This window comes from Globicephala melas, chromosome 3, assembly GCF_963455315.2.
Source record: "Globicephala melas chromosome 3, mGloMel1.2, whole genome shotgun sequence".
NCBI classification, from domain to species: Eukaryota; Metazoa; Chordata; class Mammalia; order Artiodactyla; family Delphinidae; genus Globicephala; species Globicephala melas.
The window spans coordinates 63,174,344-63,200,938 of record NC_083316.1 but is presented as its reverse complement, the minus strand read 5'-3'; the positions used below and the strand labels follow the sequence as shown (position 1 = coordinate 63,200,938).

Genomic DNA, 26,595 nt, shown 5'->3' with positions numbered 1-26,595 from the left:
AATGGGAGAAAGGCTAGTGCAAAAATCAGGCAAGTTTCTGTCCCATACACACAGAGAGGCTGCCGATACCACCGCACATAGAGTGTATGTTGTGAGCAGCTTTCTGAGTTGTAGGAGGGCTTATATGATCCATATACGCTATTGTCCTTATTACTTAAGAGGCATTCGTGCATCCAGCCAGCCAGAAATTTACTGGATATCTACTCCATGTCGGGCACTCAGATTATACAGATTGTTGTTAAGACATGGTCCTTTATTCTCCATTAGCTGATAGTCCACTAGAGGGAGCCAAATATATAAATAAGCACAATAACTGTGTTGAAAGTGCTGGCATAGGAGTCTGGGCAGAAAGTGTGTGTGTGTGAGGTGGGGAGGGTAACAGAAGAAACTGGACAAATCTGCCCCAGGATGGGTCAGGAAAAGTCTTCATAGGAAAGGTGTCCCTGAGCAGTGTTTCTGAGGCTTCTTACCCAGAATAAGGAGGCTGCTGAGGTGAGCACGGAACTGTGAGGCTTCTGTGTGAAGCTAACTGGAGAGACGGAAGATGAGACCTCTGGCCTGAGCCTTTTGACTGTTGCACGTGGACACCACAGAGAACGGCACACACATCATCAAAGCCTGAGCCACGTGCAAGCGATGTCTGGGTAACACAGTTTTTAGAAATTCTCTTTATTGCTACATTCATATAAAAAGTTTGGTATATTTGGGTGGGCAAAAGAAAGCCACAGTGTATATAAAGAAAGTTGTAGGAGGTTAAAAAAATATGTGGTTTCAGTGTTTGGAAAAGCAGTCACGGATTGTTTCTTTGGTTTAGTTATCCAGGCGATCGAAATTCTGGGTTTGAAATTCTTGGAAGTCCTCTGGGATGGTGTCTGCAAAGGAGAACAGGCACAGGGGGATTAGGAAGGCTCCCTCCAGCCCGCATCCTGGTGCATCTCACGCTGGGAGGCATCCTGTAGGGGTTGCTGTCAGCCCACCCAGCAGGCCCCCAAAGACACCACTTCATGCCACACCCCCGGCCGCCATTTTCTACCGCCGGCTGCTTTGCAAATTGTTGGCTTAAAGCCCAGGAGTGCTCATTCACAGGCCTAAAGAAAAAATGGATTTTGAGTTTATGATTCTGTGTGAGCTGTATGAAAATGAAGGCTGCCTGTCAATTAAACCTGCCTGAATCTCTCACTGAACCCACGTTCTAAGCCGAGCAGTTTAATTCTCTGGGGCTCAATTTCCTCATCTATCAAATAGGAGAAATGAGATCTGCCTTTTACTTGGATGACACAGGGATTCTCAGGTTTCGGGAATATGTGGCGTGAGCTTGTGGCTTCTGGAAGGGATGTGTGCTATACGATAGGGTGGCATTATTGGATTTTTTTTCTAGTAGTGATAGTATGCAGCGACAAGAATGTACGTTACCATTGCAGCGATACTTGAGGTTGGACCAAATGATGTTTTCCTGGGAGAAGCAGAACACGCCGAGCCGGCCTCCACGCATGGTGGTGTCTATGGTGACCCCCGAGTCAGCCACCAACTCGGAGCCTTCATAAAACTGCACCCTGCGGACAACACAGCCAGAGCGGGTCTCCGTGTGTAGGTCTCCAACCAAGGTTGGGGGAAGCGCCTGTCGTAAGGCCTAGGGGTCCCACTTCTTATCCACCTGCATCTTTGCTCTGTTTCATACTTCACTTTTCACAGACCTGGATCGTGCTCCCGCTGCTGTGTTCCCCTTTCCCTACGAGACTGGAACCTCCATGAGGTCAGGGACCACCCGTCCACATCTCCCCTCTTCCGTCTCTCCAAAGGCCTAGCATGATGCTGGGCACCGAGTTCAACTCGCTGGGTACTCGCTGATGAGTTAAAGAGAAATCACAATACGACTCAGGACCAAGAGGCTTTGTGACTTCACTGTCCAGTGAGTTACCTTGTCCAGACCTCATGCTTGAAAACCACTGCTTTTCTCTAGGTCGAACTGATAACATTTGGTGGAATCCCAGAGCAATGATTCTCCTCGGGAGGGACGGCACTCCCTAAGCAGGGTTTGAGACATTTGTGGGAGCATTTTGAGCTGTCACCGTGGCATTTAGTGACAGAGGCCAGTGGTGCTGGGTAGCTTACAAGGCCCTGGAGCGGAAAATCAAAACTTGTCCTGCATCCAGACACTTTTGGGGTGCTCCTCCAGACCCTTGGGTAGGTGAAGAGACTGTTTATCTGGGCTTAGAACCTAACTCTCTCTCACTTGGGAACATCAAGTAGTTTTTGCACTGGTATTAACTGATTTTCCAGGGTAAATTGAGAAACTGAGTACAGTCGACCCTGAAACAACATAGGCTTGAACTGCATGCGTCCACTTATATGTGGATTTTTTCCAAATACTACTTTACTATGTGATCTACAGGTGGTTGACTCTGCAGATACTGAGCTGCTGATACGGAAGGCCGACTATGGGACTGGAGCATCTGCAGATCTTTATCCCTGGCGGGGTCCTGGAACAGATCCCCTGCATTGCTCAAAGGTCAGCTGTACTTTGTTTTGTTTAACAATTAAGCTGTTTACTATTTACTTATTTTATTGGAGTATAGTTGACTTACAATGTTGTGTTACTTTCTGCTGTACAGCAAACTGAATCAGTTATACATCTACATATATCCACTGTTTTAGATTCTATTCCCACATGGGCCATTACAGAATATTGAGTTCCCTGTGCTATACAGTAGGTCCTTATTAGTTATGCATTTTATATACAGTAGTGTGTATATGTCAATCCCAACCTCCTAATTTTTCCCTTCCCCGCCCCCCATAACCATATTGTTTTCTACATCTGTGACTCTACTTCTGTTTTGTAAATCAGTTCATTTGTACCTTTTAGGTTCCACATGTAAGCGATGTCATACAATATTTGTCCTTCTCTGTAGCTGTTCACCATTTTAGAAAGTCACATTACCACTGCTGTGTCTACAACACACCAATCTGTGGTAGGACATCGCCTCTGCCGTGATTCTAGGCACAGGTGCCAGTGTCTGTCTCATTTTGTGTTGGGTGTGGTTGTGTCCAAGCATTTACACGATTTTGTTATAAATTATTTCTCTATTAGGGATCAGATTGACTCTCTAAAATAACATGTGCAGGTAGGTTATATTTTCTATGATTTCATTTTGGGACACAGAGGGGGCATCTCAAAATATGTCATAAAAAAGGGGCATTAAGCTTAATAGGGCTGAGAACATGATCATCTTACTGTGAGACAGATTACATTTGATGTAATGGCTCAAAGAAGGACAAAATATGAACTAGCCCTCATGATTCGCTTTTTTCCCACTCAGCAGCTTCCTTGCCCCCGGTCAGCAGAAAGCAATCAGCACCCTTCCTAAAAGTGCTACATAAGCTGGCATGGGTGTTGATCTGTAAGTTTGAGGAATGAGAGAGAAAAGTACACCGACTGAATTTCAAAGATGTAGTGCTAAGGCATCCTAGCTTCTGAGAAAAGTTGTTTTTTAAACAGTCCTACAGGGAAATAAGGCAGATTACATCGGCTCACATGAAGGTCAGTTCATGCCGAGGGTGGGATGTGCCGTCACTGTGTCAGGCACTGGGGAGACCAAGATAAAATGAGACATGGGTGCTGCCCTCGTGGAGTTTATCAGACCGTGAGGGACTCACTGCAGCGTGAAATGTTTGTGGGTAAGTGATGATACAGGGCCCAGAGGGACCACATGGGGATGCGGATGGGAGAGTCAGTGCACGTCTCACCTCACACGGGGAATCACCGTTCTGGTGCCCCGGTGCCAAGGCCTCCCCCACAGAAGGTCCTTCTACCCCCAGTTTGGCCCTACCATCCAGGCGGTCAGTCTGAGCCGGGTGTCGTCCTCCCACCTCTTTTCTGGGAGCCTGAGGTCCCAGCATGTCCTCGGGGACCCTCGGCTCAGGGAAGCAGAGGCTCTGCGATGCAGAAGGAGGATGCGCTTTCCTTCAAGTGCACGGGGAGGAGGGGGCGCTGCACCTACCTGATGTAGCCCACCTGGGGCCGGTGCTGCAGGAACCAGCGGTAGGACACCTTGTCCTTCCAGCCCACGTTCCTGGAGTCCTTCCACAGCAGCCTGACCTGGTCGCTGGTGTCCCCGGTGTGCCACAGGGAGTTGCGGAGATGCTCCCCTGGACCCGTCTTAGACTTAACGGCCTGGACAACGACACGAGTGAGGTCTTAGAACAGAATGCACAGACCACCCTTCCCGCACCCTCCATCCCTGGGGTGGTGACGGGGTGGGAATTCACGGTTACAATCTGGTGGCTTTGGATCTGGACACAAAGCATCAACACTTAAGTGCCATTTCTACTGCGATGCTCCCCCCAGCCTTTCAGTAATCCGCACTGGCCAGTATTCCACTAACCCAGCCCGTTTTTCCTGCTGAAAATCCATTGCTCCCCACATTTGGCCAATGAGGGCTCTGAAGTGTGCCTTTCTTCCCAGCAGGAGTGACAGAGGTAGCCTCCCAGCCCTCCTGTACAAAGCTGGCCCCATCGAGGAAACACAATACCAGTTTCCAGAAGAGTGTGCCTGAAGCTGCACCCCAAATCCTCCCCCCCTCTTGGGCCCCTACTGGGGCTGACATTCTCACCATCAGTCACCCAGAGGGAAGCACGTAGCTTGTACGCAGGAGTGAAGGCAAGGCCCTGGATGGGCTCCAGTGTTCCCTAACTTGAATGCTGGCACGAATGCATCAGTTCCTTAGATGGATAAATGCCATATGGGAGAACACAGAATTTAAAAGGTGGGTGAAGGGCCCAGAGGAAAGGGAGATGAGTACCTTGAGCTGAATGCCAGGTTCTGCAACAGCTCGGAACGGGGTGGCCTGCCAGTACGTCTGCTCCGTCTGCTTCCACATGACCACATAGAAGCTGGAACTGTCTTGGTAACCAAAGATAAAGCCAGCATAGTCATCGTCCGTCTGGGTGTTGACGTGGAAGGTCCCTTCGAAGTCCACTCCATTAAAAGCCGTGTACCCTGTAACGATCAAAATAGATGAGAAAAACAGACAAGCCACACCAGCTCGAAAGAGTGAATTCTGTACCAGTGGTGATGAGGCCCTGGACGTACCCACTGCCAGGCCTGGATCGCTGTTCATGGTCTGCACGATCTCCATGCCCTGCAGAGAGAGTTGAAGGGGTTAAGATTAACCTTGGAGGGGGTAGAATAATCTCAGAGAAGCCCAGAACCTCAGACCTCCATGTAAAGATTTCATTATCTGAGGAACTGCTCTACCTTGTTATGTGCTCAAAGAAAGCATACCCTTAGAAAAAAACAAAAACCCTCAAAGCTAAGTAGAAATAGTTTTGCTAAAACTGTCACTTAAGCTGAGTCAATAAACCCTTAATTAGAGAACATATGCTTCTAATGAATGTGACCTCCTGGGTGACACTGGAAAACCGACGAAGCCACTCTGTGCCTGTCTTCTTTAGGTCCACAGGGAGGAGGACACACCGGAGCATCTACTGCAGAGATTAGAAGCATGGCTCTAGGGTCAGACTGCCTAGGTCCCAAATCCAGCAATCTTAGCTGCTTAACTGCAGTGCTACCATGAGTAAACATTCAAGCTTTGTAACACTTGAGCTCATCATCTGTAAAACGAGGCTAATGAAAGAGCTCTGTCACAGGGCTGTTGAGAGGAACAAACACGACGTGGAACAGTACCTGGCTGGAGGTCGGCACCCTCAAAATTTACCCACTACTCTCAGAAGGGCCTGTGTTGAGAGGCAACGCTGAGCCGGTGCCGACCGCATGACACTCACCTTGTTCAGGACCACCCAATTGGGATCGATCTGGGCGTCCCCTTCAGGGTCCAGGACCACCGTCTGATAGGCCCTGAAGTCGGTCAGGGTGACCTCTGCGTTCTCCGGGCACACGTCGATCCGATCGATGACCTGGTCGTGGTCGAAGTCTGTCTCGCAGATGTCCCCCACGCCGTCGCCTGCGGGGGTGGAGGAGGAGGGGATCAGTTCAGTAATGCCTACTACCCCCAAGCCTCCGTGACAGAGGGGGCTGGGCAAGGAGCAGAGAGAGCCCAAGACCCAGGTCCACGTGGAGCGGGGAGTCCTGGAATCAGGCGTGTCTGAGCCGGCCCCACGGTCCTCGTGGTGGGTTGGTGAACCCCACTGCAGGTGAGTGAACCCCACTGCAGGTGAGTGAACCCCACTGCAGGTGATCAAAAGGACTTCCTAGGGACAGAGTGGAGGGCAACTGTCCAAAGATGACCTGACAAGGGACTTCCCTGGTGGTCCCGTGGTTAAGACTACATCTTCCAATGCAGGGCGTGTGGGTTCGATCCCTGGTTGGGGAGCTAGGATCCCACATGCCTCGCAGCCAAAAAACCAAAACGAAAAACAGAAGCAGTATTGTAACAAATTCAATAAAGACTTTAAAAATGGTCCACATCAAAAAAAAAAATCTTAATACAAAAGTACACTTCAAAGTTGACCTGACAGGAAACCCTGGCTGTCCTCTAGGACAGGGGTTTCACCAACTGGTGGCTTTTTTTTTTTTTTGCGGTACGCGGGCCTCCCACTGTTGTGGCCTCTCCCGTTGCGGAGCACAGGCTCCGATGCACAGGCCCAGCGGCCATGGCTCACGGGCCCAGCCGCTCCGCAGCATGTGGGATCTTCCGGGACCCGGGCACGAACCCGCGTCCCCTGCATCGGCAGGCGGACACTCAACCACTGCGCCACCAGGGAAGCCCCAACTGGTGGATCTTAAGCCTGACCTTACGTAAGCAAACGTCTACAGTACTTTCTGGACTATGACGCATAAAAAGCAAGGAAATTATGGTCACCAAAATCTAAGAAGAATTTACAGTGATCCTTAGGCTGAATATAGCCCAGTGCCTTTTGTCCAGGTGACAGATGGTATTAAAATTTGAATTTGCATACTGGGATGGGCATGCCCTCACCAACGCACCACCACGTGTCCTCACCACTCTGCTGTCTCATTTCTGGCTCTGTGCATACCTTTCCTTAACAGCTTGGCCCCTGCAGGCATCAGGCATCACGCAGCGCTGCGGTGCCCTCCCCTCCATCCCGCTCCTGCCCTGTCACTCTGGTGAAAGGCACGAGGCAAGATGGTGGAGCAGTTCTCCAAGCCCCGAGCAGCACGTGGCTGCTTCCCTGCCCTGTGTGGTCTCATGCTAGGGCTGTGCAGAAGCAGCTCTTCTCTGACAGTTGGAGACTGGTGTCTAGCAGATGTCTACTGTCCACACAAGCTGTGGCTGCTCAGAGAAGCTGGGGCCCTGGCAGAGGGGGGCCACCATGGGCCTGGCTGAAGGGAGCCTGGGGCTGAGCCCACTTACTGTTGCTGTCCTCTTGGGCAGGGTTGGGGACCAGCCGGCAGTTGTCTGGTCCAGGGGGCACCATGTCTGGGATGCCGTCATTGTCATCATCATCATCACACTCGTCACCAATTCCATCCTTATCAGTGTCCAGCTGGGCACTGTTTATGACAGTGGGGCAGTTGTCTGTACTGTCCTGGTGCCCGTCTCCATCACTGTGAGAGAAAGGAGAGGGGGTTTGCGTCCCAGTTCAGCAGAGAACACGAAGAGTCCAGTTCTCAGGAGGGAGAGTTTGGGTTTGGGGTCTTAACCAGGCTTGGTCTTTTATCACCCCCACAGGTCCTTAGATGAGGCTGCCTTATGGGCCTCAGAGACCATTTCCCACTTCTCCAACCTGTTGAAACAAGTAGATCATTTTCTATTCAAAATAAGGGCCTATTTCTGTGATTTGGTGACCAGATGCTCCTTTCAGTCCCCGGGCACGACTGTGACCCCCGAGAGAGAAAGTGGGAGGGGAACAAAGTGAGGGGCAGTGGACTCACTGCCTGCCGCGAGTCCTGGCTCAGCTGCGCACCAGCATGGGTCCCCGGACGTGACCCTTACCCCTCTACGGCTCAGCATCCTCCCCTGTACCATGGGAATAATAACAGCCTACCTCACAGGGTTGTTGGGAAGATTGAATGATTAAGTGATTAGAATTTTGCATGTTACGTTTTAATATAAGAAAAACACTTCTAAGTGCCTGGCTCTTGGGAAGCCCTAAGGTGTTTCCTTTTCTATGACTCTTCACCATGCCCGGCCAGTAAGCCTGAGAAGCGTCAGACGGGAATGCACAGGGAGAAGGGCAGGAAGGGCAGGAACAGCAGGGCCGCCCTTCCCAAGAACTGAGCACGTAGGCCGGGCTCGGCCCTGGGCTAACGCGCTTCTCAGAACCCGCGTTCTCTGCCCACCTGACATTCCTTCTTTCCAGGCCTAACGGCCACCTGAGGATGAGTCTGCCCTGTCCCCAGGCTTCCCTGAGTTGATGGAAGCCTCCCACGGCTACCCTGGATTAGAGCAGATACTCCTTTCACGGGCGCCACCCACAGCTCGTCCTGGACCAGCAACTGCCCCACGCTGTCCACAGTGGGACAAGGAAGGGAAGCCAGGGGCCAGTCCATGCCCTTCAGGCCAATGCTTCCCAGATGGGTCCCAGAGAAAGTGAGGTCAACCCCGACAGGCAGAAGGTGACACAACTCCAACAGTGGAATTCCTGGGCATGTGGCAGGGCTGCTTTCCAAATCATAAGATTGAGCTATTTCCATTAGCAGCCATTCTATATAGCCCTGAACATTTTTATGCAAAACCAAGCAGTTTCTGTCCTCAAGTTTGTGGGAATTAAAATGTAGTGGAATGAGTTATTTTAGGCAGAAAATCTAGAGGCTGGTGGGACAGGATATTTTAGAAATCACTTAGATGGCACTGAGAGCACAGGATGACCTACAACAGGGAACATTCTTGATGTACATTATCGAGGGAAGTTGTCAGGGTACCAGCCGCATCTTAACCTCAAAAACGGAGACATCCTATGTCAAACTGTCTCCGACTTGCCTCTCCTTTCCTCATGCTGTGATAACACTAGTACCTCAGTTACCATTTTCTGCAGGTTATCTGAGGGCCAGCACTGTAGGTAGGAGCTTTACCTACATTATCTTTCTTTTTTACCATCACTTGGCATTTAATTCTCTCTACTTTGCAGATGAAGAAATTGAGACTCAGAGACTGAGAAGTCTGTTGACGTTCACTTAGCTGGCATGTACTGTGCTTCAAGGACACGGAGCACAAGGACTTGATAGGAGCTGTCCTTGAGCAAGGTTGGGCTTGGGAGCTGCTGCCTGTAGGGAAGCCTCTGAGAAGAGGTTGAGAAGGGCAGCTATGTTTCTTCCTGCTTTGCCTTTTAGACTCCTTTCCCTCTCTCACCCCTGTCCTGCTGCCCCTATGATTCCCTACAGAGATGAAAGGGTTTAGAGTCTTGGACGGCAGGTACCTCTAGGGCAGAGCTGGCCATGCCTACATTTTTGATGTTCCTATAGCACCTGATCCAGCCCCGTGTCTTAACGTAGGACTCCATCCATGCGGGGCTAGAAGGGCTGACAACATTCATTTGCATAGAACAACTCCACCCAAATAAAGAAGACTGAAAGAAAAAATTCCAAGGACAATGAAATAACAGTGATTCCCTCAGCACACTGACAGCTCTCTATTTTGGGATGATGATGAAGCTTTCCTGAGCTGAAAGAATATAACAGCAAAAGAGCTAACATCGATGCAACAGAAACTGTAATATGTCCTTTCCATAAATTAACTCAACTTTCACAAGAGTCCTAAGAGCTACATTCCATTTCCATCCCCATTTTACAGATGAGAAAATGGAGGCACAGAGAGATGAGGTCACTTGCCTAAGGTAAGCTGCTGTGCAAGTGGAGGAGCTGGGATTTATATCTAGCTGTGTCGCTCCAGAGCCCATCTTTAAAGCATGATGCTACACCGCCTCTCCTGTGATAGAGTCTCAGTTGCTTGAGTGCCTAGTGGCCCCTCCTGGTACCGTCAAGTCCCCCATTCATGGAGGTGCAGTGACCCTGACCAAAGACAGGGCTATGGTCCCTCCAGCAACTCAGTCTGCCCAGAGAGATCCCAAAGCATGGTAGCAACGGAGAGCTCTGAAAGAGAAAACTTTCTCTGGAATTTTCATCAGCCCTATGCAGCTGGAAAACATGCCATACCTGTCCTGATTGGTGTCACAGGAGTCCCCAACCAGATCGTTATCCACATCAGACTGCAAAGAGAACAAAACGTGTTATTTACCCCTGGGCCTGCACAGAATGTTCCAGAGAAGGCAGACCCAGCGCATCATCACTGGATCTCAGGAATTATTCCTCTGGAATTGGGGTGGTGCAAACTGCAAAAGGACAACACCATATTGGTGTAGGCACAATGCTGAAGTTTCAAAAAAGCCTTCCAAAATATCAAGCTCCAAGGATGGGCTGCCTACACACCAGATGAGCTGATTGGAGAAGGGCGCTGGGGCAGCGTGGTGGCAGGTGGAGACGTGGCACTCAGGCACGGGTCGGAAGGGAGCCAGCCACAGGCACGGGGACAAGGCAAACAGATTTTGCTTTGCTTCTGCATTTTGGAATTGAGCCAGGATGGGAGTGAGTCAGAGGGCAATAATGACGCCCCTCTCTCAGGGCTTTAAAAATAAGTGACACATCATATCCAATTATCCAGACAGGAAGGAGGAGAGAGAAGGCAAACAGCACATCGCTGACTGATCCCAATCTGAAATGTCCATACATAGGCTGTTGTTGGGATTTGGGGATGAAAGGGACATGAGGCTCCCCATGGTTAATTTCCACATTGCATTTTCCTTTCAGCCAAAAAAAAAACAACTTGTTTTGGGCATCATTAAACTATTACTGGGATTTCCCCGGTGGTCCAGCAGTTAAGACTGTGTGCTCCCAATGCAGGGAGCCCGGGTTCGATCCCTGGTCAGGGAACTAGATCCTTCATGCCGCAACTAAAGATCCCGCACACAGCAACGAAGAGCCCACGTGCTGCAACTAAGACCCGGCGCAGCCAAATACATTTTAAGAAACCCCCAAAACTCCTATTCCTAACCTCACAGGGACTTCACAGCCTGTGAGATTAGTCCCGAAGGCCTCAGATCTCCCATCACCTCCAGGCTTAAGTATACAATTTCACCACCTCTGCTGTTAGGTATAAGGCAACAGCAAAGAACTGGGCTGGCGGGCTCGGCTGGGTTCTTCCAGACACGTGTCTTACGTGAGTCTCTGCATTGGGCAGTTCAGCCTAGAGTTTGGATGGCCCTGGATCCTACTAACCTGGTTAGGGTTGCTGACATCAGGACAGCTGTCACAGGCATCCCCCACGCCATCACCATCTTTGTCCTGTTGATCACGGTTGGGAACTTTCTGGCAGTTGTCCAGGATGTTTTTTATTCCTGTGAGAAAGGAATGCTTCCCTGAGTCAGGCGAACATCACAGAAAGGTCTGGAGCACAGACTTCCAGGTGCTGTAGAGATCAGGCCAGCACATGGCACACAGTAGGTAATGTCTGCCTGGGCCATCCTCAGAAAGCCATACCTTTTCCAGCAGTTACCTGGAGGTAATGTCAAAGGATGGATTCTGGGAGCCTTAAAAGAAGAATGACCTGAGGCATTTATCCACTGAGTTAGAATTTGTTGAAGATATCAAGGGCTATCACTGCAACCAGATGAGGGGGTCATGAGGGCTAGGTGGGCCGACCCTGGAGAGGGAGGACCTCACGGGTGTGTGAGCTATGACGAGGGCCCCGGGGCTCAGGCAGTGGTGTGCTGGAGTCAGGCCAGTCATACCCATTCTCCCCAGCTTCCCGTTCAATCATGTCATCTCCTCTTGGTACCTTGGAACCAGTGATGGTGGGAGTGGTATTTACATAATGGAAACTGGCAAATGCTACAACTCGGTGCGTTTTTTGTTTGTTTCGCTGAGCGGGTTTACCATCCGTCAGGCTTATAGAAGGTGGGATCGTGCTTTAGAGACATGGGAATAGTCTGGAGTGCCGGGTGTGTGTTGGTTAGTGGTGGGTGTAGTGTATTTCTAAAAGGAAATTCCTTCAAGGTCCTGTGTTGTGATGTGTTTTTCAGAAACTATCGGATCCAGCCTATACTTTGATGATAGTCACCTATATGTTCCGGAAGCTATACAGGAACAAACGTCCTCCCTCACGGCCTGTGAGGCTCCAGAGTTGTGCTCCAGAGGTGCTTTCACACAGACCACAATACGAGGCCCCTTCAGTGGCCCCTGGAGCTGGGTGATGCAGCCGCCCTGCCTGACAGCTCTTCCCAGGCTCCTGGGAAATGCCCGAGTCTCTGCAGGAGGAGCCTGACCCAGAGCTGCAGCCCATGACCCTGCTCAGCCCTTCTACCTCAATCCTCCACTTCCAGGACCCTTATGCATGAGAAGGATGGTGGGGAGGGAGGAAAGCTGCAGTCTGGGAAGACAGATGCCCTACAGAGTCACATCCCTGACAAGACACTGCTTGAAGGGATTCCTGCAAAGTTTCTGGCAATGATGTAGAGTTCCCAGAACACCAGGGTTCTTCTTCCACAGAAACAAGTGGGCCTTGGGGCCACCAGGCACAGGCCATGTGGAACCCCCTGGAGCGGAAAGGCCCTCAGAGTCAGTCATTCTATTCCTGCTCCTCAGAGAGAACAAGGGGAAAAAGGACAAATGAGTCCCAAGTAAAAGACTAAGCAAGACACACCCACCATCTCCATCCATGTCGTCATCGCAGGCATCTCCTTTTCCATCCCCGTCAGTGTCCTTCTGGTCATTATTTAGGACATTCCGGCAGTTATCACAGGCATCCCCAAACATATCTTTGTCACTGTTCCTCTGGTCCACATTGTGAGTCAGGACACAGTTGTCCTAAAGGATCAAAAGACCGACATTAACTCTGACTTTTACTGAATCCCCACTGTGTGCCTGGTCCTGCGGTGGATGCCACCCAACCTTCCCCTGACTGGCATGAGATGTCGCAACTCAGGAGGCCCAAGTTCATCAGTTTTATAAACATTTCATAATCTTAGAATAAAAAACTGCAGTGCCATGGGAACACAGGCATGGAAACAGACAATCGGGATGATTAATATAAATAGTTGACTTCATGGCCTTTCTTCCACCATCCCTGGTACGTGGCAATTCAAAGGCCCTCCCAGCAAAGCAGGTACTTACCTGCTCATTCAGGATCCCATCTCCATCAGCATCCTCGTCACAAGCATCTCCAAGGCCATCTCCGTCTGCATCCTCTTGGCCGGAATTTGGCACATACTTGCAGTTGTCCTAAGTTGGAGAAACACAGTTCAGAGACATATCTACATTTGTATTTTTTCAGCTTTATTGAGGTATAACTGACAAATAAAATTGCAAGACATTTAAAGTGTATAATGTGACGATTTGATATATGTTGATATTGTGAAGGGATTCCCCCACTGAGTTAATTAACATATGCATCACCTCACATGTTTATCTCCCCATTTTTTTTTGCTGAGAACATTTAAGTTCTACACTCTTAGCAAATTTCAACTATACAGTACAGTGTTTTCAACTATAGTCACCATGTTATACATTAGATCCTCAGATCTTATTCACCTCATGGCAGAAAGTTTGCACCCTTTCATCAACTTCTCCCCATTTCCCCCATCCCCATCTCCATCTGTCTTAAGTCAAAAACTATTTCTGCCTGTACCTGTCTGGCTTTTTTTTAAAAAATAAATTTATTTGTTTTTGGCTGCGTTGGGTCTTCATTGCTGCGTGCTTTCTCTAGTTGTGGTGAGTGGGGGCTACTCTTTGTTGCGGAGTAGGGCTCTAGGCACACGGGCTCAAGGGCTTCAGTAGTTGTGGCACGTGGGCTCAGCAGTTGTGGCTCACGGGCTCTAGAGTGCAGGCTCAGTAGTTGTGGTGCACGGGCTTAGTTGCTCCACGGCATGCGGGATCTTCCCAGACTAGGGCTCGAACCTGTGTCTCCGCCTGCATTGGCAGGCGGATTCTTAACCACTGTGCCACCAGGGAAGTCCCTACCTGTCTGGCTTTATTGTTGATGGCTGTTTTGCTACATTTGAGATGCAGCTACATTTGAGATGCAGCTACTTCAAAAATACAGTTTTAAATGGAAGCCACAGAACCTCTGCCCCATATAAGATGTGGCTTTGGAAAGCCACAGAGTGAGTGCGCGTGCACGTGCGTGTGCGTGTTTTTTTCTCCTGCTCGACCCCCTTACCTTTTTGCAGTTGCTGGCAGAGCACAGCAATTCTTCGTCAGGGTAGCTGTCAATGTCCACGTCCTTTCCGCAGATGTAGCCGTCACCAGCCCAGCCAACCCCACACTGTGAAGGAAAAACCCGTCAGGAGTCCAGGAGCTGAGCCTGGTGGGAGGCCAGGGTCCGACAGGGGCCTCTGCTCCTGTGTGTGCATCCCCAGAGGGAGGGCCAGAAAGCTTTGTTCGCAGGATTTTAAAACTATTAAACTGTGTTTTGAATAGTCTAATGCTTCAAAATTCAAAAAGTACAAAGGGAGAGTGAAAACTCCTTCCTGCTCTTGCACCTTGGCTCAGGAATCAAGGCAATCTGCTCTCATGAATACTTTCAGAGACATGCTGGGCAGAGATCAGCAAACACACATACGTTCTTTTTCTCTTTTTGTCGTTCAGCACAATTGGTAGCACACATATAAACACTGCTCTGTACCTTGAATTTTTAAAAAATTAACATTATATCTTAGAGCTCTTTTCATATTACCACACGTAGATTAGTGTCTTCCTTTCTAATGGGCACAGAGATAACATACATAAAGTGGAATGCATGCACCTCAATGAATTCAACCAGTCCCCTACTGGTCGGTGTCAAGTCGTTAAAACCTTTTTCTGTCGCAAACAATGCTGCCACAAAGAATTTGAGGACGTTTATCATTCTGCACATGTACTGGCTTCTTAGCATGAAATTCTTGGTTCAAAGGGTATTTGTACTTCTGAATTATTGTCAAAATGTTCTCCATGTGACTATCCAGTTTCTTCTCCCAATGTGAATGAATGCACACAAGGGTGGAGCGGCCGCTGTGGCACCTTCCTTAGCATTCTGGAGCCACAGTCGTGTCTCTGAACCTAATGGTCTTCTAGATCAATTTCTACCACAGCAGGAACCTTCCAAAGTGCTTTACCTCCACTCATATCTTTTAACAGGTGAAGATTCCCACAGGGGTAGTGCTGGGTCTGCATGTTCTCTACGTTTCTGGAAAAGTCTACCCAAGTTCCGTGCCACCACCAGCTGCTGAGAGCAAGCCTTCATTGTCAGCAGAAGAGGCATTAAAATAACAGTTATTCTATACCGGACTCTATAAGCATTATCTCCAGTCCTTACAATGATGCTGCAAGGTCATCACTATCCCATTTTACAAAAGAGTCGACTCAGCTCAGAGTGGCTAAGTCCCTTGCCCAAGGTCTCAGAGCTGGGACTTGAACTCAAGACTGTCCCAGTTCAATGTTTTCTGCCACATGTATTTGGTTAACATGCACTTTGAGTTCTCCCTCTGATATTCCATATAGTTGGCCTGGCTAAAGGATGAATGATAAACCCAAGAGAAAGGAAATCCTTCTGTAAGAGGTGTCCTGGGTATGAGGTGGTACCTGGGAGCTCAGCTCAGGAGCAGGATAGGTGCCCGAGGAGGGGCAGGCAGAACTGCAGAAGGAACAGGAGACAAGGGGGCCTGGAAAATGACAGGGAACCAGCAAGGCAGGGGCAGGTAAGAGCCGGGGGAACAGGGCCAAGGAAAAAGAAACTTTACATGAGTAAATGTTAAATTTCCTGCCCTCATTAATCAAAATAACGTGATTTAAGACCAGTGACTCCCTAAGCTGCAGCCTGGCTGTTCTTAATCGTGTGCACCCCGCTTCTGCAACCAGAGATGTGGAAGGCAGAATCCAAAGACACCCCTCCCAGTAACTACCCCTATTTCTGTTCAATTGCTTCAGCAGGGCCTTCAGAGGGCCTGGAGAGCTCAGCCGTGGGGTATGGTCCTTGACTCATTTTAATGAAGAAAAGATTTCCTCTAGGAACAAGGTTGTTTTTAATGAGCCATTTTCTGGCAGATTAAATTATTTTAGTAGTCACACCAAGTGTATTAATCCTTTACCATCTGTCATTGTGCCTCACCACAAATTCAAAAACACATTAAGGGAAAAAAAACAAAACACATGAAGAGCCTCATCACCCACCATCCCAGGGGAATCGTTAATTTGTTCACAGAAAATGAGGATTTAAACATAGATACACGCTTGCCTCTCAATGGGAATAAACATGCCCCATCAACAGGAATTAGAGGAACCCCTTGAACCCAGCCCATTCCTTCATCAGTATCTTGTTACAAATTATCTGTGTTGATGGAGAGAGCTGGTGCCATTACAGTTATTTCTCTAACTTAGTTTTGATTCTTCTCATTTTTCCTATTTGAAAGTGATATGCCCATTGTAGAAAATTCTGAGAACATGAAGGTAAGGGAGTCTGAGTTTGAGGTATAAAGAAGAGAGAAAAAGTCTCCCAGGGTCCATCCTGCCGCTCAGGGTGATCGCCATGAACCTATGAGCCCCCAACTCTAAAGGGCCTGGCTCCCTGGGGAGGTGAGTGGCTGAAGACGGCTGATTGAGCAGCACCTAGAATCCCCCAGGACTCCAGGGCAGGATGGATGGCAGGCATGAACCTCATTCCTCGCCAAGGGCCCACTACACACCTGCCTGGTGGGAGACCCTTGCAAGGCTGCAACTGCCCTGCCCTCTACCCACCTCCTCCTCCCCAGGCCGGCTCCCGGGTGGGGAACCGCATGGGAAGGAGAGTGAGCACCCACTGAGCTACTCCTGAACCCGGCCGAGGTGGACACAGAGAACAGAGGGTGCTGCGGAAGATGGGAGGTTTCCTCCCAGCGTTTATAAGAGCAGCCCACCAGCCCTCCACTGTGGCTCACCTCCTGGAGTATGAGGCCAGATTTTGAAACTGGATGCCCTCAGGGTGAGGACAGTAAGGAAGGGCAGCAGTCGGAAGGGAGGGAAGGAGGCTCCTTCCGCTCCAGCTGTTCACTTCTTGGGCCTTCCAGAGGGGGTGGCTGGGAGCTGGGGCTCCACCACCGAGGTGCCCAAGGGGATGGTGCCGACCCACGGCCAAGAGGGAGAGAAAGAGGGTGGCTGATGGTCAGGTGGACTTCAGATTGCTCCCCACAAACTCAGCTGACTCTGTTATTACTACATCCTTTGTTTACTTTGATGGAATCGTTTTCATTCTTGAGTACTTTTACCCTGAAGCAAGTAGAAACTGGAGAGGCATGGTGTTTCAAATGGAAGGGGGAAAATGATAAAGCAAGTAGCAAACAACTTACCACGCATGTCACATCCCCCTGCCTCTCTTCAATGCACTGTGCGTTCACGCTGCAAGGGTTCAGTTCTGGATTCCTGCAATTTCTTTCCATTTTGCATCCCCTCGTCTGATCACCAATGTACCCTGGTTTACAAGGCCCACAGCGATAAGATCCCTGTAAGGAGCAGAGCAAGACGGTGAGCCAGGGCCTCAGACCTGTGAGCAAAGGTACGGCGCTTGTGTCTATTTTTACATGTACTCGATGATGCCAGGATGAAGCGAGCCCCATGCCTGCCTCTGCTTATGTGTATGTCTTCTAACACTGTGTGAGTATTGGGGGAGACACTACCAGACTGGAAGCCACAGCAGGCCATGGAGACATGAAGGAACACAATCGAAGGGAGAAGGCTGGCCAGTGAGCCACTTTGACTTGCCGGCTCCACTGTGGAGGGCAAGGAGGAAAGGGCTGAAAACTCCAGTGAAGTCCTGGGAGGTGGAGTGAGAAAATTTACTCTGGGGACGAAGAACACGGTTTGGTAAAAAAGCAAATGAGAAAATTGTTTTTAATGTTCATTTGGCTTTTTTTTTTTAAACAATCAAGTGACAAAGGAACAGAGAAATGTCGTCGGCCTTGCGCTGAGAATTCTTGATGAGGTGGGGTGCTGTGAAAGCAACCTGGCAAGTGAGCTGTCAGCTCCATTGCGGTGGCGCTTCCGGGACAAGCTTGACTTCTTTTTTTTTCTTTTTTACTGAGATAGACTTTACATATCATGAAAGACATCCACATAAACTACACAATTCAATGATTTTGGTCACTCACAACCCGTGACTCACTGAATCCAAAAGATGCTTTCCAAGTATTATTATTTTATTTTGCCCACACTGCAGGGCTTGTGGGATCTTAGTTCCCCAACCAGGGATTGAACTCAGGCCCTGGGAGAATCCTAACCACTGGACCGCCAGGGAATTCTCTCCAATGATCTTTCTTGATCTGTCAGCCTCATTGGAAGACTCCCTTTGGTCAGTTCTTTCCTTTTCTTTGTTTCTCTGCTCTTTTTCCTTTGCCTACTCCTTCATTTTTGAGGTTTTCTAGAGTTCTATTTTGTAGACAGTTCCACTGTCTACTTTTCCTCTCCCTGAGTGACTTTAGTTATTACATTCATGTCAGTGTCTCCCAAATCCATTTCTGCAGACTAGCTTTGTCCTGGTAAAAAGCTAAGAAGCTAAAAAGCTAATAAGTCCCAGTATATTCCTAGGCAGCACTGTGGATAAGAACAGGGCTCTGCAGCCAGACTGGATGTCTTATGAGATGTGTGGCCTTCGCCTAATTATTTAACTTTCCTGTGCCTCAGTTTCTTCAACTGTAAAATGGGGATAATAATAGTGCCTATTGACAGGTTTGTTGTGAGGATTAAAATAAGTGACTTGATATTTATAAAATGCTTTGACATATAAGGAAGCTAGGGACCTAGAGATTAAAAACCTTTCCCAGGAACATACAGTAAATGAGAAGCAGTCATACCTGGAGCCAATAGTTCCTTCATTGACAGTCTACTGTGCTACACTTATCACCTTGGAAAGAGTCAACAGGAACTTTCAGGAATAAAAGCCAAATCTGATTAGTTAAAATTTCAACCCAAATGGAATATTATTCAGCCATAAAAAGAAATGAAATTGAGCTATTTGTAATGAGGTGGATAGACCTAGAGTCTGTCATACAGAGTGAAGTAAGTCAGAAAGAGAAATACAAATACCATATGCTAACACATATATATGGAATTTAAGAAAAAAAAATGTCATGAAGAACCTAGGGGTAAGACAGGAATAAAGACACAAACCCACTAGAGAACAAACTTGAGGATATGGGGAGGGGGAAGGGTGAGCTGTGACAAAGCGAGAGAGAGGCATGGACATATATACACTACAAAACGTAAGGTAGATAGCTAGTGGGAAGCAGTCACATAGCACAGGGAATCAGCTCGGTGCTTTGTGACCGCCTGGAGGGGTGGGATAGGGAGGGTGGGAGGGAGGGAGACGCAAGAGGGAAGAGATATGGGAACATATGTATATGTATAACTGATTCACTTTGTTATAAAGCAGAAACTAACACACCATTGTAAAGCAATTATACCCCAATAAAGATGTTAAAAAAAAAATTCAACCCACTAAGCGTTAGGCATTTTAATTTAATACAAATGTCTTTCGAGAAGTCCTATGAAAATAATGAATACCATTTGGGAATTGTGTTGTCACGAGTAAAATGCATATTTTGGAATACTGAACTATTAATACAAACTAAAAAGCTCTTCCTATTTAAAAAATACTAGAATGATAATATTTTATTCAATAAACATTAATTCAAAAGCCCAACACTGATCAGGAAACTTGCATAAGCCTCTGAGATAGCCTCATCCACCAGAGGGCAGACAGCAGAAGCAAGAAGAACTACAATCCTGCAGCTTGTGGAACAAAAACCACATTCACAGAAAGATAGACAAGATGAAAAGGCAGAGGGCTATGTATCAGATGAAGGAACAAGATAAAACCCCGGAAAAACAACTAAATGAAGTGGAGATAGGCAACCTTCCAGAAAAAGAATTCAGAGTAATGATAGTGAAGATGATCCAGGACCTCGGGAAAAGAATGGAGGCAAAGATCGAGAAGATGCAAGAAATGTTTAACAAAGACCTAGAAGAATTAAAGAACAAACAAACAGAGATGAACAATACAATAACTGAAATGAAAACTACACTAGAAGGAATCAATAGCAGAGTAACCAAGGCAGAAGAACAGACAAGTGACCTGTAAGACAGAATGGTGGAATTCACTGCTGTGGAACAGAAGAAAGAAAAAAGAATGAAAAGAAATGAAGACAACCTCTGGGAGGTTGAAGAGACCTCTGGGACAACATTAAATGCAACAACATTCGCATTATAGGGGTCCCAGAAGGAGAAGAGAGAGAGAAAGGACCAGAGAAAATATTTGAAGAGATTATAGTCGAAAACTTCCCTAACATGGGAAAGGAAATAGCCACCCAAGTCCAGGAAGCGCAGAGAGTCCAATACAGGATAAATCCAAGGAGAAACACACCGAGACATATAGTAATCAAATAGGCAAAAATTAAAGACAAAGAAAAATTATTAAAAGCAGCAAGAGAAAAACAACAAATAACACACAAGGGAACTCCCATAAGGTTAACAGCTGATTTCTCAGTAGAAACTCTACAAGCCAGAAGAGAGTGGCATGATATACTTAAAGTGATGAAGGGAAGAACCTACAACCAAGATTACTCTACCCAGCAAGGATCTCATTCAGATTCGATGGAGAAATCAAAAGCTTTACAGACAAGCAAAAGCTAAGAGAATTCAGTGCCACCAAACCAGCTCTACAACAAATGCTAAAGGAACTTCTCTAAGTGGGAAACACAAAAGAAGAAAAGGACCTACAAAAACAAACCCCAAACAATTAAGAAAATGGTCATAGGAACATATATATTGATAACTACCCTAAACGTGAATGGATTAAACACTCCAACCAAAAGACACAGGCTTTCCGAACGGATAAAAAAACAAGACCCATCTATATGCTGTCTACAAGACACCCACTTAAAACCTAGGGACACATTCAGACTGAAAGTGAGGGCATGGAAAAAGATATTCCATGCAAATGGAAATCAAAAGAAAGCTGGAGTAGCAATACTCATATCAGATAAAATAGACTTTAAAATAAACAATGTTACAAGAGACAAGGAAGGACACTACATAATGATCAGGGGATCAATCCAAGAAGAAGATATAACAATTATAAATATACATGCACCCAGCATAGGAGCACCTCAATACATAAGGCAACTGCTAACAGCTATAAAAGAAGAAATTGACAGCAACACAATAATAGTGGGGGACGTTAACACCTCACTTACACCAATGGACAGATCATCCAAAATGAAAATAAATAAGGAAACACAAACTTTAAATGACACAATAGACCAGATAGATTTAATTGATATTTATAGGACATTCCATCCCAAAACAGCAGATTACACTTTCTTCTCAAGTGCGCATGGAACATTCTCCAGGATAGATCACATCTTGGGTCACTAATCAAGCCTCAGTAAACTTAAGAAAATTGAAATCATATCAAGCATCTTTTCTGACCACAACGTTGAGATAAGGAATCATTACAGGGGAAAAAATGTAAAAACCACAAAAACATGGAGGCTAAACAATATGTTACTAAATAACCAAGAGATCACTGAAGAAATCAAAGAGGAAATCAAAAAACACCTAGAGACAAATGACAATGAAAACACGACGATCCAAAACCTATGGGTTGCAGCAAAAGCAGTTCTAAGAGGGAAGTTTATGGCTATACAAGCCTACCTCAAGAAACAAGAAAAATCTCAAATAAACAATCTAACCTTACACCTAAAGGAACTAGAGAAAGAAGAACAAACAAAACCCAAAGTTAGCAGAAGGAAAGAAATAGTAAAGATCAGATCAGAAATAAATGAAAATGAAGGAAATGATAGCAAAGATCAATAAAACTAAAAGCTGGTTCTTTGAGAAGATAAACAAAATTGATAAACCATTAGCCAGACTCATCAAGAAAAAGAGGGAGAGGACTCAAATCAATAAAATTAGAAATGAAAAAGAAGAGTTACAACAGACACCGCAGAAACACAAAGCATCCTAAGAGACTACTACAAGCAACTGTATGCCAATAAAATGGACAATCTGGAAGAAATGGACACATTCGTAGAAAGGTATAACCTTCCAAGACTGAACCAGGAAGAAAGAGAAAATATGAACAGACCAATCACAAGCAATGAAATTGAAACTGTGATTAAAAATCTTCCAACAAACAAAAGTCCAGGACCAGATGGCTTCACAGGTGAATTCTATCAAACATTTAGAGAAGAGCTAAACCCATCCTTCTCAAACTCTTCCAAAAAATTGCAGAGGAAGGAACACTCCCAAACTCACTCTGTGAGGCCACCATCACACAAAACCAGACATATCAAAACCAGACAAAGATACTACAAAAAAATAAAATTACAGACCAATATCACTGATGAATATAGATGCAAAAATCCTCAACAAAATACTAGCAAACAGAATCCAACAACACATTAAAAGGATCATACCCAATGACCAAGTGGGATTTATCCCAGGGATGCAAGGATTCTTCAATATACGCAAATCAATCAATGTGATACAGCATATTAACAAACTGAAGAATAAAAACCATATGATCATCTCAATATATGCAGAAAAAGCTTAGGACAAAATTCAACACCCATTTATGATTAAAAACTCTCCAGAAAGTGGGCATAGAGAGAACCTACCTCAACATAATAAAGGCCACATATGACAAACCCACAGCAAACATCATTCTCAATAGTGAAAAACTGAAAGCACTTCCTCTAAGATCAGGAAAAAGACAAGGATGTCCACTCTTGCCACTATTATTCAACATAGTTTTGGAAGTCCTAGCCACAGCAATCAGAGAAGAAAAAGAAATAAAAGGAATACAAATTGGAAAAGAAGAAGTAAAACTTCACTGTTTGCAGATGACATGATACTATACATAGAGAATCCTAAAGATGCCACCAGAAAACTACTAGAGCTAATCAATGAATTTGGTAAAGTTGCCGGATACAAAATTAATGCACAGAAATCTCTTGCATTCCTATACACTAATGATGAAAAATCTGAAAGAGAAATTAAGGAAACACTCCCATTTACCATTGCAACAAAAAGAATAAAATACCTAGGAATAAACCTACCTAGGGAGACAAAACACCTGTATGCAGAAAACTCTAAGACACTGATGAAAGAAATTAAAGATGATACCAACAGATGGATACACCATGTTCTTGGAGTGGAAGAATCAATATTGTGAAAATGATTACACTACCCAAAGCAATCTACAGATTCAATGCAATCCCTATCAAATTACCAATGGTCTTTTTTACAGAACTAGAACAAATCATCTTAAAATTTGTATGGAGACAAAAAAGACCCCGAATAGCCAAAGCAGTCTTGAGGGAAAAAAACGGAGCTGGAGGAATCAGACTCCCTGACTTCAGAGTATAATATAAATCTACACTAATAAGACAATATGGTACTGGCACAATAACAGAAACATAGATCAATGGAACAAGATAGAAAGTCCAGAGATAAAGGCACGCACCTATGGTCAACTAATCTATGACAAAGGAGGCAAGGATATACAATGGAGAAAAGAGAGTCTCTTCAGTAAGTGCTGCTGGGAAAACTGGACAGCTACATGTAAAAGAATGACATTAGAACACTCCCCAACACCACACACAAAAATAAACTCAAAATGGATTAGAGATCTAAATGTAAGACTGGACACTATAAAACTCTTAGAGGAAAACATAGGAAGAACACTCTTTGACATAAATCACAGCAAGATCTTTTTTGATCCACCTCCTAGAGTAATGGAAATAAAAACAAAAATAAACAAATGGGAACTAATGAAACTTAAAAGCTTTTGCACAGCAAAGGAAACCATAAACAAGACGAAAAGACAACCCTCAGAATGAGAGAAAATATTTGCAAACGAATCAATGGACAAAGGATTAATCTCCAAAATATATAAATAGCTCATGCAGCTCAATATGAAAAAAACAAACAACCCAATCCAAAAATGGAAAGAAGACCTAAATAGACATTTCTCCAAAGAAGACATACAGATGGCCAAGAAGCACATGAAAAGCTGCTCAACATCACTAATTATTAGAGAAATGCAAATCAAAACTACAATGAGGTATCATCTCACACCAGTTAGAATGGGCATCATCAGAAAATCTACAAACAACAAATGCTGGAGAGGGTGTGGAGAAAAGGGAACCTTCTTGCACTGTTGGTGGGAATGTAAATTGATACAGCCACTATGGAGAACAGTATGGAGGTTCCTTAAAAAACTAAAAATAGAATTTTTTTAGTTTTTAGTGGGATACAGCAATCCCACTACTGGGCATATACCCAGAGAAAACCATAATTCCAAAAGACACATGCACCCCAATGTTCATAGCAGCGCTGTTTACAATAGCCAGGTCATGGAAACAACCTAAATGCCCACTGACAGACGAATGGATAAAGATGTGGCACACATATACAATGGAATATTACTCAGCCATAGAAAGGAACGAAATTGGGTCATCTGTTTGAGACGTGGATGGACCTGCAGACTGTCATACAGAGTGAAGTAAGTCAGAAATATAAACACAAATATCGTACATTAACGCATGTATGTGGAACCTAGAAAAATGGTACAGATGAACTGGTTTGCAGGGCAGAAATAGAGACACAGATGTAGAGAAGAAACGTATGGACACCAAGGGGGGAAAGCCATGGCAGGGGGCGGTGGTGGTGTGATGAACTGGGAGATTGGGATTGACATGTATACACTGATGTGTATAAAAGTGATGACTAATGAGAACTGCTGTATAAAAAAAAAGAAAAAAACCCCAAAGCCCAACACTGCAACTTTGAGAGAAGATAAAGAACAAATTTGGCATTTATAAAATTATTATTAATTTTTTGGCCATGCCACACAGCTTGCAGGATCTTAGTTCCCCGACCAGGGATTGAACCCCAGCCCTCGTCAGTGACAGCACAGAGTCCTAACCACTGGACCACAAGGGAATTCCCATATAAAATCATTCTTATATAGAAAATTACTTATAAATTACTCTTACATTAAAAAATGTTTTTCAGCACAAATTTTATCCTCACTTGCAAGTCAAATATATTATGCCCATATGTTCTCCATGTGTTTTGGGGTTATGATTTACGTACACATACTTGTTTTAATAACTAGTCTTCGATAACAAGAGCCATGAAAAATACTCACCAAAGTGTTAACACAGATAGAATTGAGAACACACGCTCCACTTCGACACTCATCGATGTCAGTGCAGACCTAGTGCAGAGAAGTTTAAAGGGACACTGTTTAAGTAGAAAGACAAATACATTTTGCTTTGTTTTGACATCTTTGTGTGAAGCGAGGACGTGCAATTTCAGGTAGGCTGGCGATCAGAGTATATCCTTAGTGGCCCTGCTTTTGCTTGAGGGTGTCCCACTTGCCCTGAGTTTTGGAGTCTCTTCACAAAGTGATATTAGCCAGGGTCCTGGGGATTTTACTGCTCTAGGGCTGGTTTTGATGTCAATTTTGGGGCTCCTGTTTCTGCATTCTATGTGTAACATAGGTTTGGAGCTCATGACTATGTGTCTTATAAGCTTGGAGCTTTGATTTGTTGTGGGCAACTGTCATTTCTGTCAACCATGTCCCAAAGCTGACATCAAGCTTCCTGTTGATTTTTGGGGGCTAAGAAAGTTTTCTCATCTCCTTGTAATAAGTAGGGTAGCTCTCTAAGACTTCTGGCTTTCTTCAGGGGTATTAGGTCTTTCTAAAGGTTCAAGACTACATCTGCTATACCCACACAGTGCTTGAACCCCAGTTTCCCACTTGGAGGACCTAAAACCATCTCCCACCTCCCATGAGCTGCTGTGACATCAGTTTCCACCCACAGCTCTGCCTCTGAGTTCCCTCTTTGTTTCTCGAACCTGCACATTTCCTCTTATTTCTTTTGATATTGGTCATGCATTAAAATTTGTTGTTTAATTTCAGCAAGTTGGTTCCCTTTGACCTGAGTTCATTCTGCCATATTCTGGAAATCCACTGGAAGGGCTCCTTCCTAGCTTACATAAAGCACCTTCTGTTTCTTTTTGTCTATTTTCCTTAGCTTAGTCTTGGCGATTCTGTCTTTAGAGAAGAGGAAGAAAAACTTAGGTCATTACTCCAATGGCTTGTCATTCGTGTGTGTCGGGCTTGGCTCCTTTTTCTAGTCTAAAAAATGATGCCCTCTAGAATCCTTTGATAGGCTGCTAGGAAATAATGAACCTCTGCCCTTCTTTAAAGCTAATAATTTCCGTAAGGTAGTAAAATATATTTATAGACCAACCATTTTTAGGGGCTGAAAACATCAAAAAGAATTTCACGGTCAGTCAGTTAAATAATGGTCAGGATATAGTAGAACATTTGGAAATAAACGGAGACTGTCACAAAGTGCTTGAGTGCTCTACAGCAATTTACGGCTTATATAAGAAGAAAGGCAGGTTTCCTCAGGGGATTATTTCTACTCTTGAAATCCTCTCATCTCTAAAACAGCTTCTGATCAGCAACAATGACTCTATGAAAGTGACCTAATTTTTCAAAGCTTTTATTTGTTTCCCCAGTTCTTAAGTTATTTGGTGGGACAAAATGTTCAAAAGGCTACCAACAAAATAAGGCTGAAACATGTCACATATCCAGGATT

The 26,595-nt window shown here is 45.7% G+C and overlaps 1 protein-coding gene across 1 annotated transcript in view; it reads right to left on the bottom strand.

Moving 5' to 3' along the window:
- Positions 1 to 681: 681 nt before the first annotated feature.
- The window catches only part of THBS4 (thrombospondin 4), a 49,756-nt gene continuing 23,842 nt past the window's right edge, over positions 682 to 26,595 (bottom strand). Inside the window, exons 9-22 of the mRNA XM_030846699.2 lie at positions 25,131 to 25,199; positions 17,269 to 17,421; positions 14,130 to 14,234; positions 13,085 to 13,192; positions 12,619 to 12,778; positions 11,192 to 11,310; positions 10,073 to 10,125; positions 7,332 to 7,525; positions 5,782 to 5,960; positions 5,090 to 5,138; positions 4,800 to 4,996; positions 3,999 to 4,171; positions 1,414 to 1,553; positions 682 to 872 (exon numbers count right to left, since the gene is read on the bottom strand). Coding sequence (XP_030702559.2) covers positions 811 to 872; positions 1,414 to 1,553; positions 3,999 to 4,171; positions 4,800 to 4,996; positions 5,090 to 5,138; positions 5,782 to 5,960; positions 7,332 to 7,525; positions 10,073 to 10,125; positions 11,192 to 11,310; positions 12,619 to 12,778; positions 13,085 to 13,192; positions 14,130 to 14,234; positions 17,269 to 17,421; positions 25,131 to 25,199 — 1,761 coding nt within the window. The 3' untranslated portion in view covers positions 682 to 810. The remainder of the gene's footprint in view (positions 873 to 1,413; positions 1,554 to 3,998; positions 4,172 to 4,799; positions 4,997 to 5,089; positions 5,139 to 5,781; positions 5,961 to 7,331; positions 7,526 to 10,072; positions 10,126 to 11,191; positions 11,311 to 12,618; positions 12,779 to 13,084; positions 13,193 to 14,129; positions 14,235 to 17,268; positions 17,422 to 25,130; positions 25,200 to 26,595) is intronic.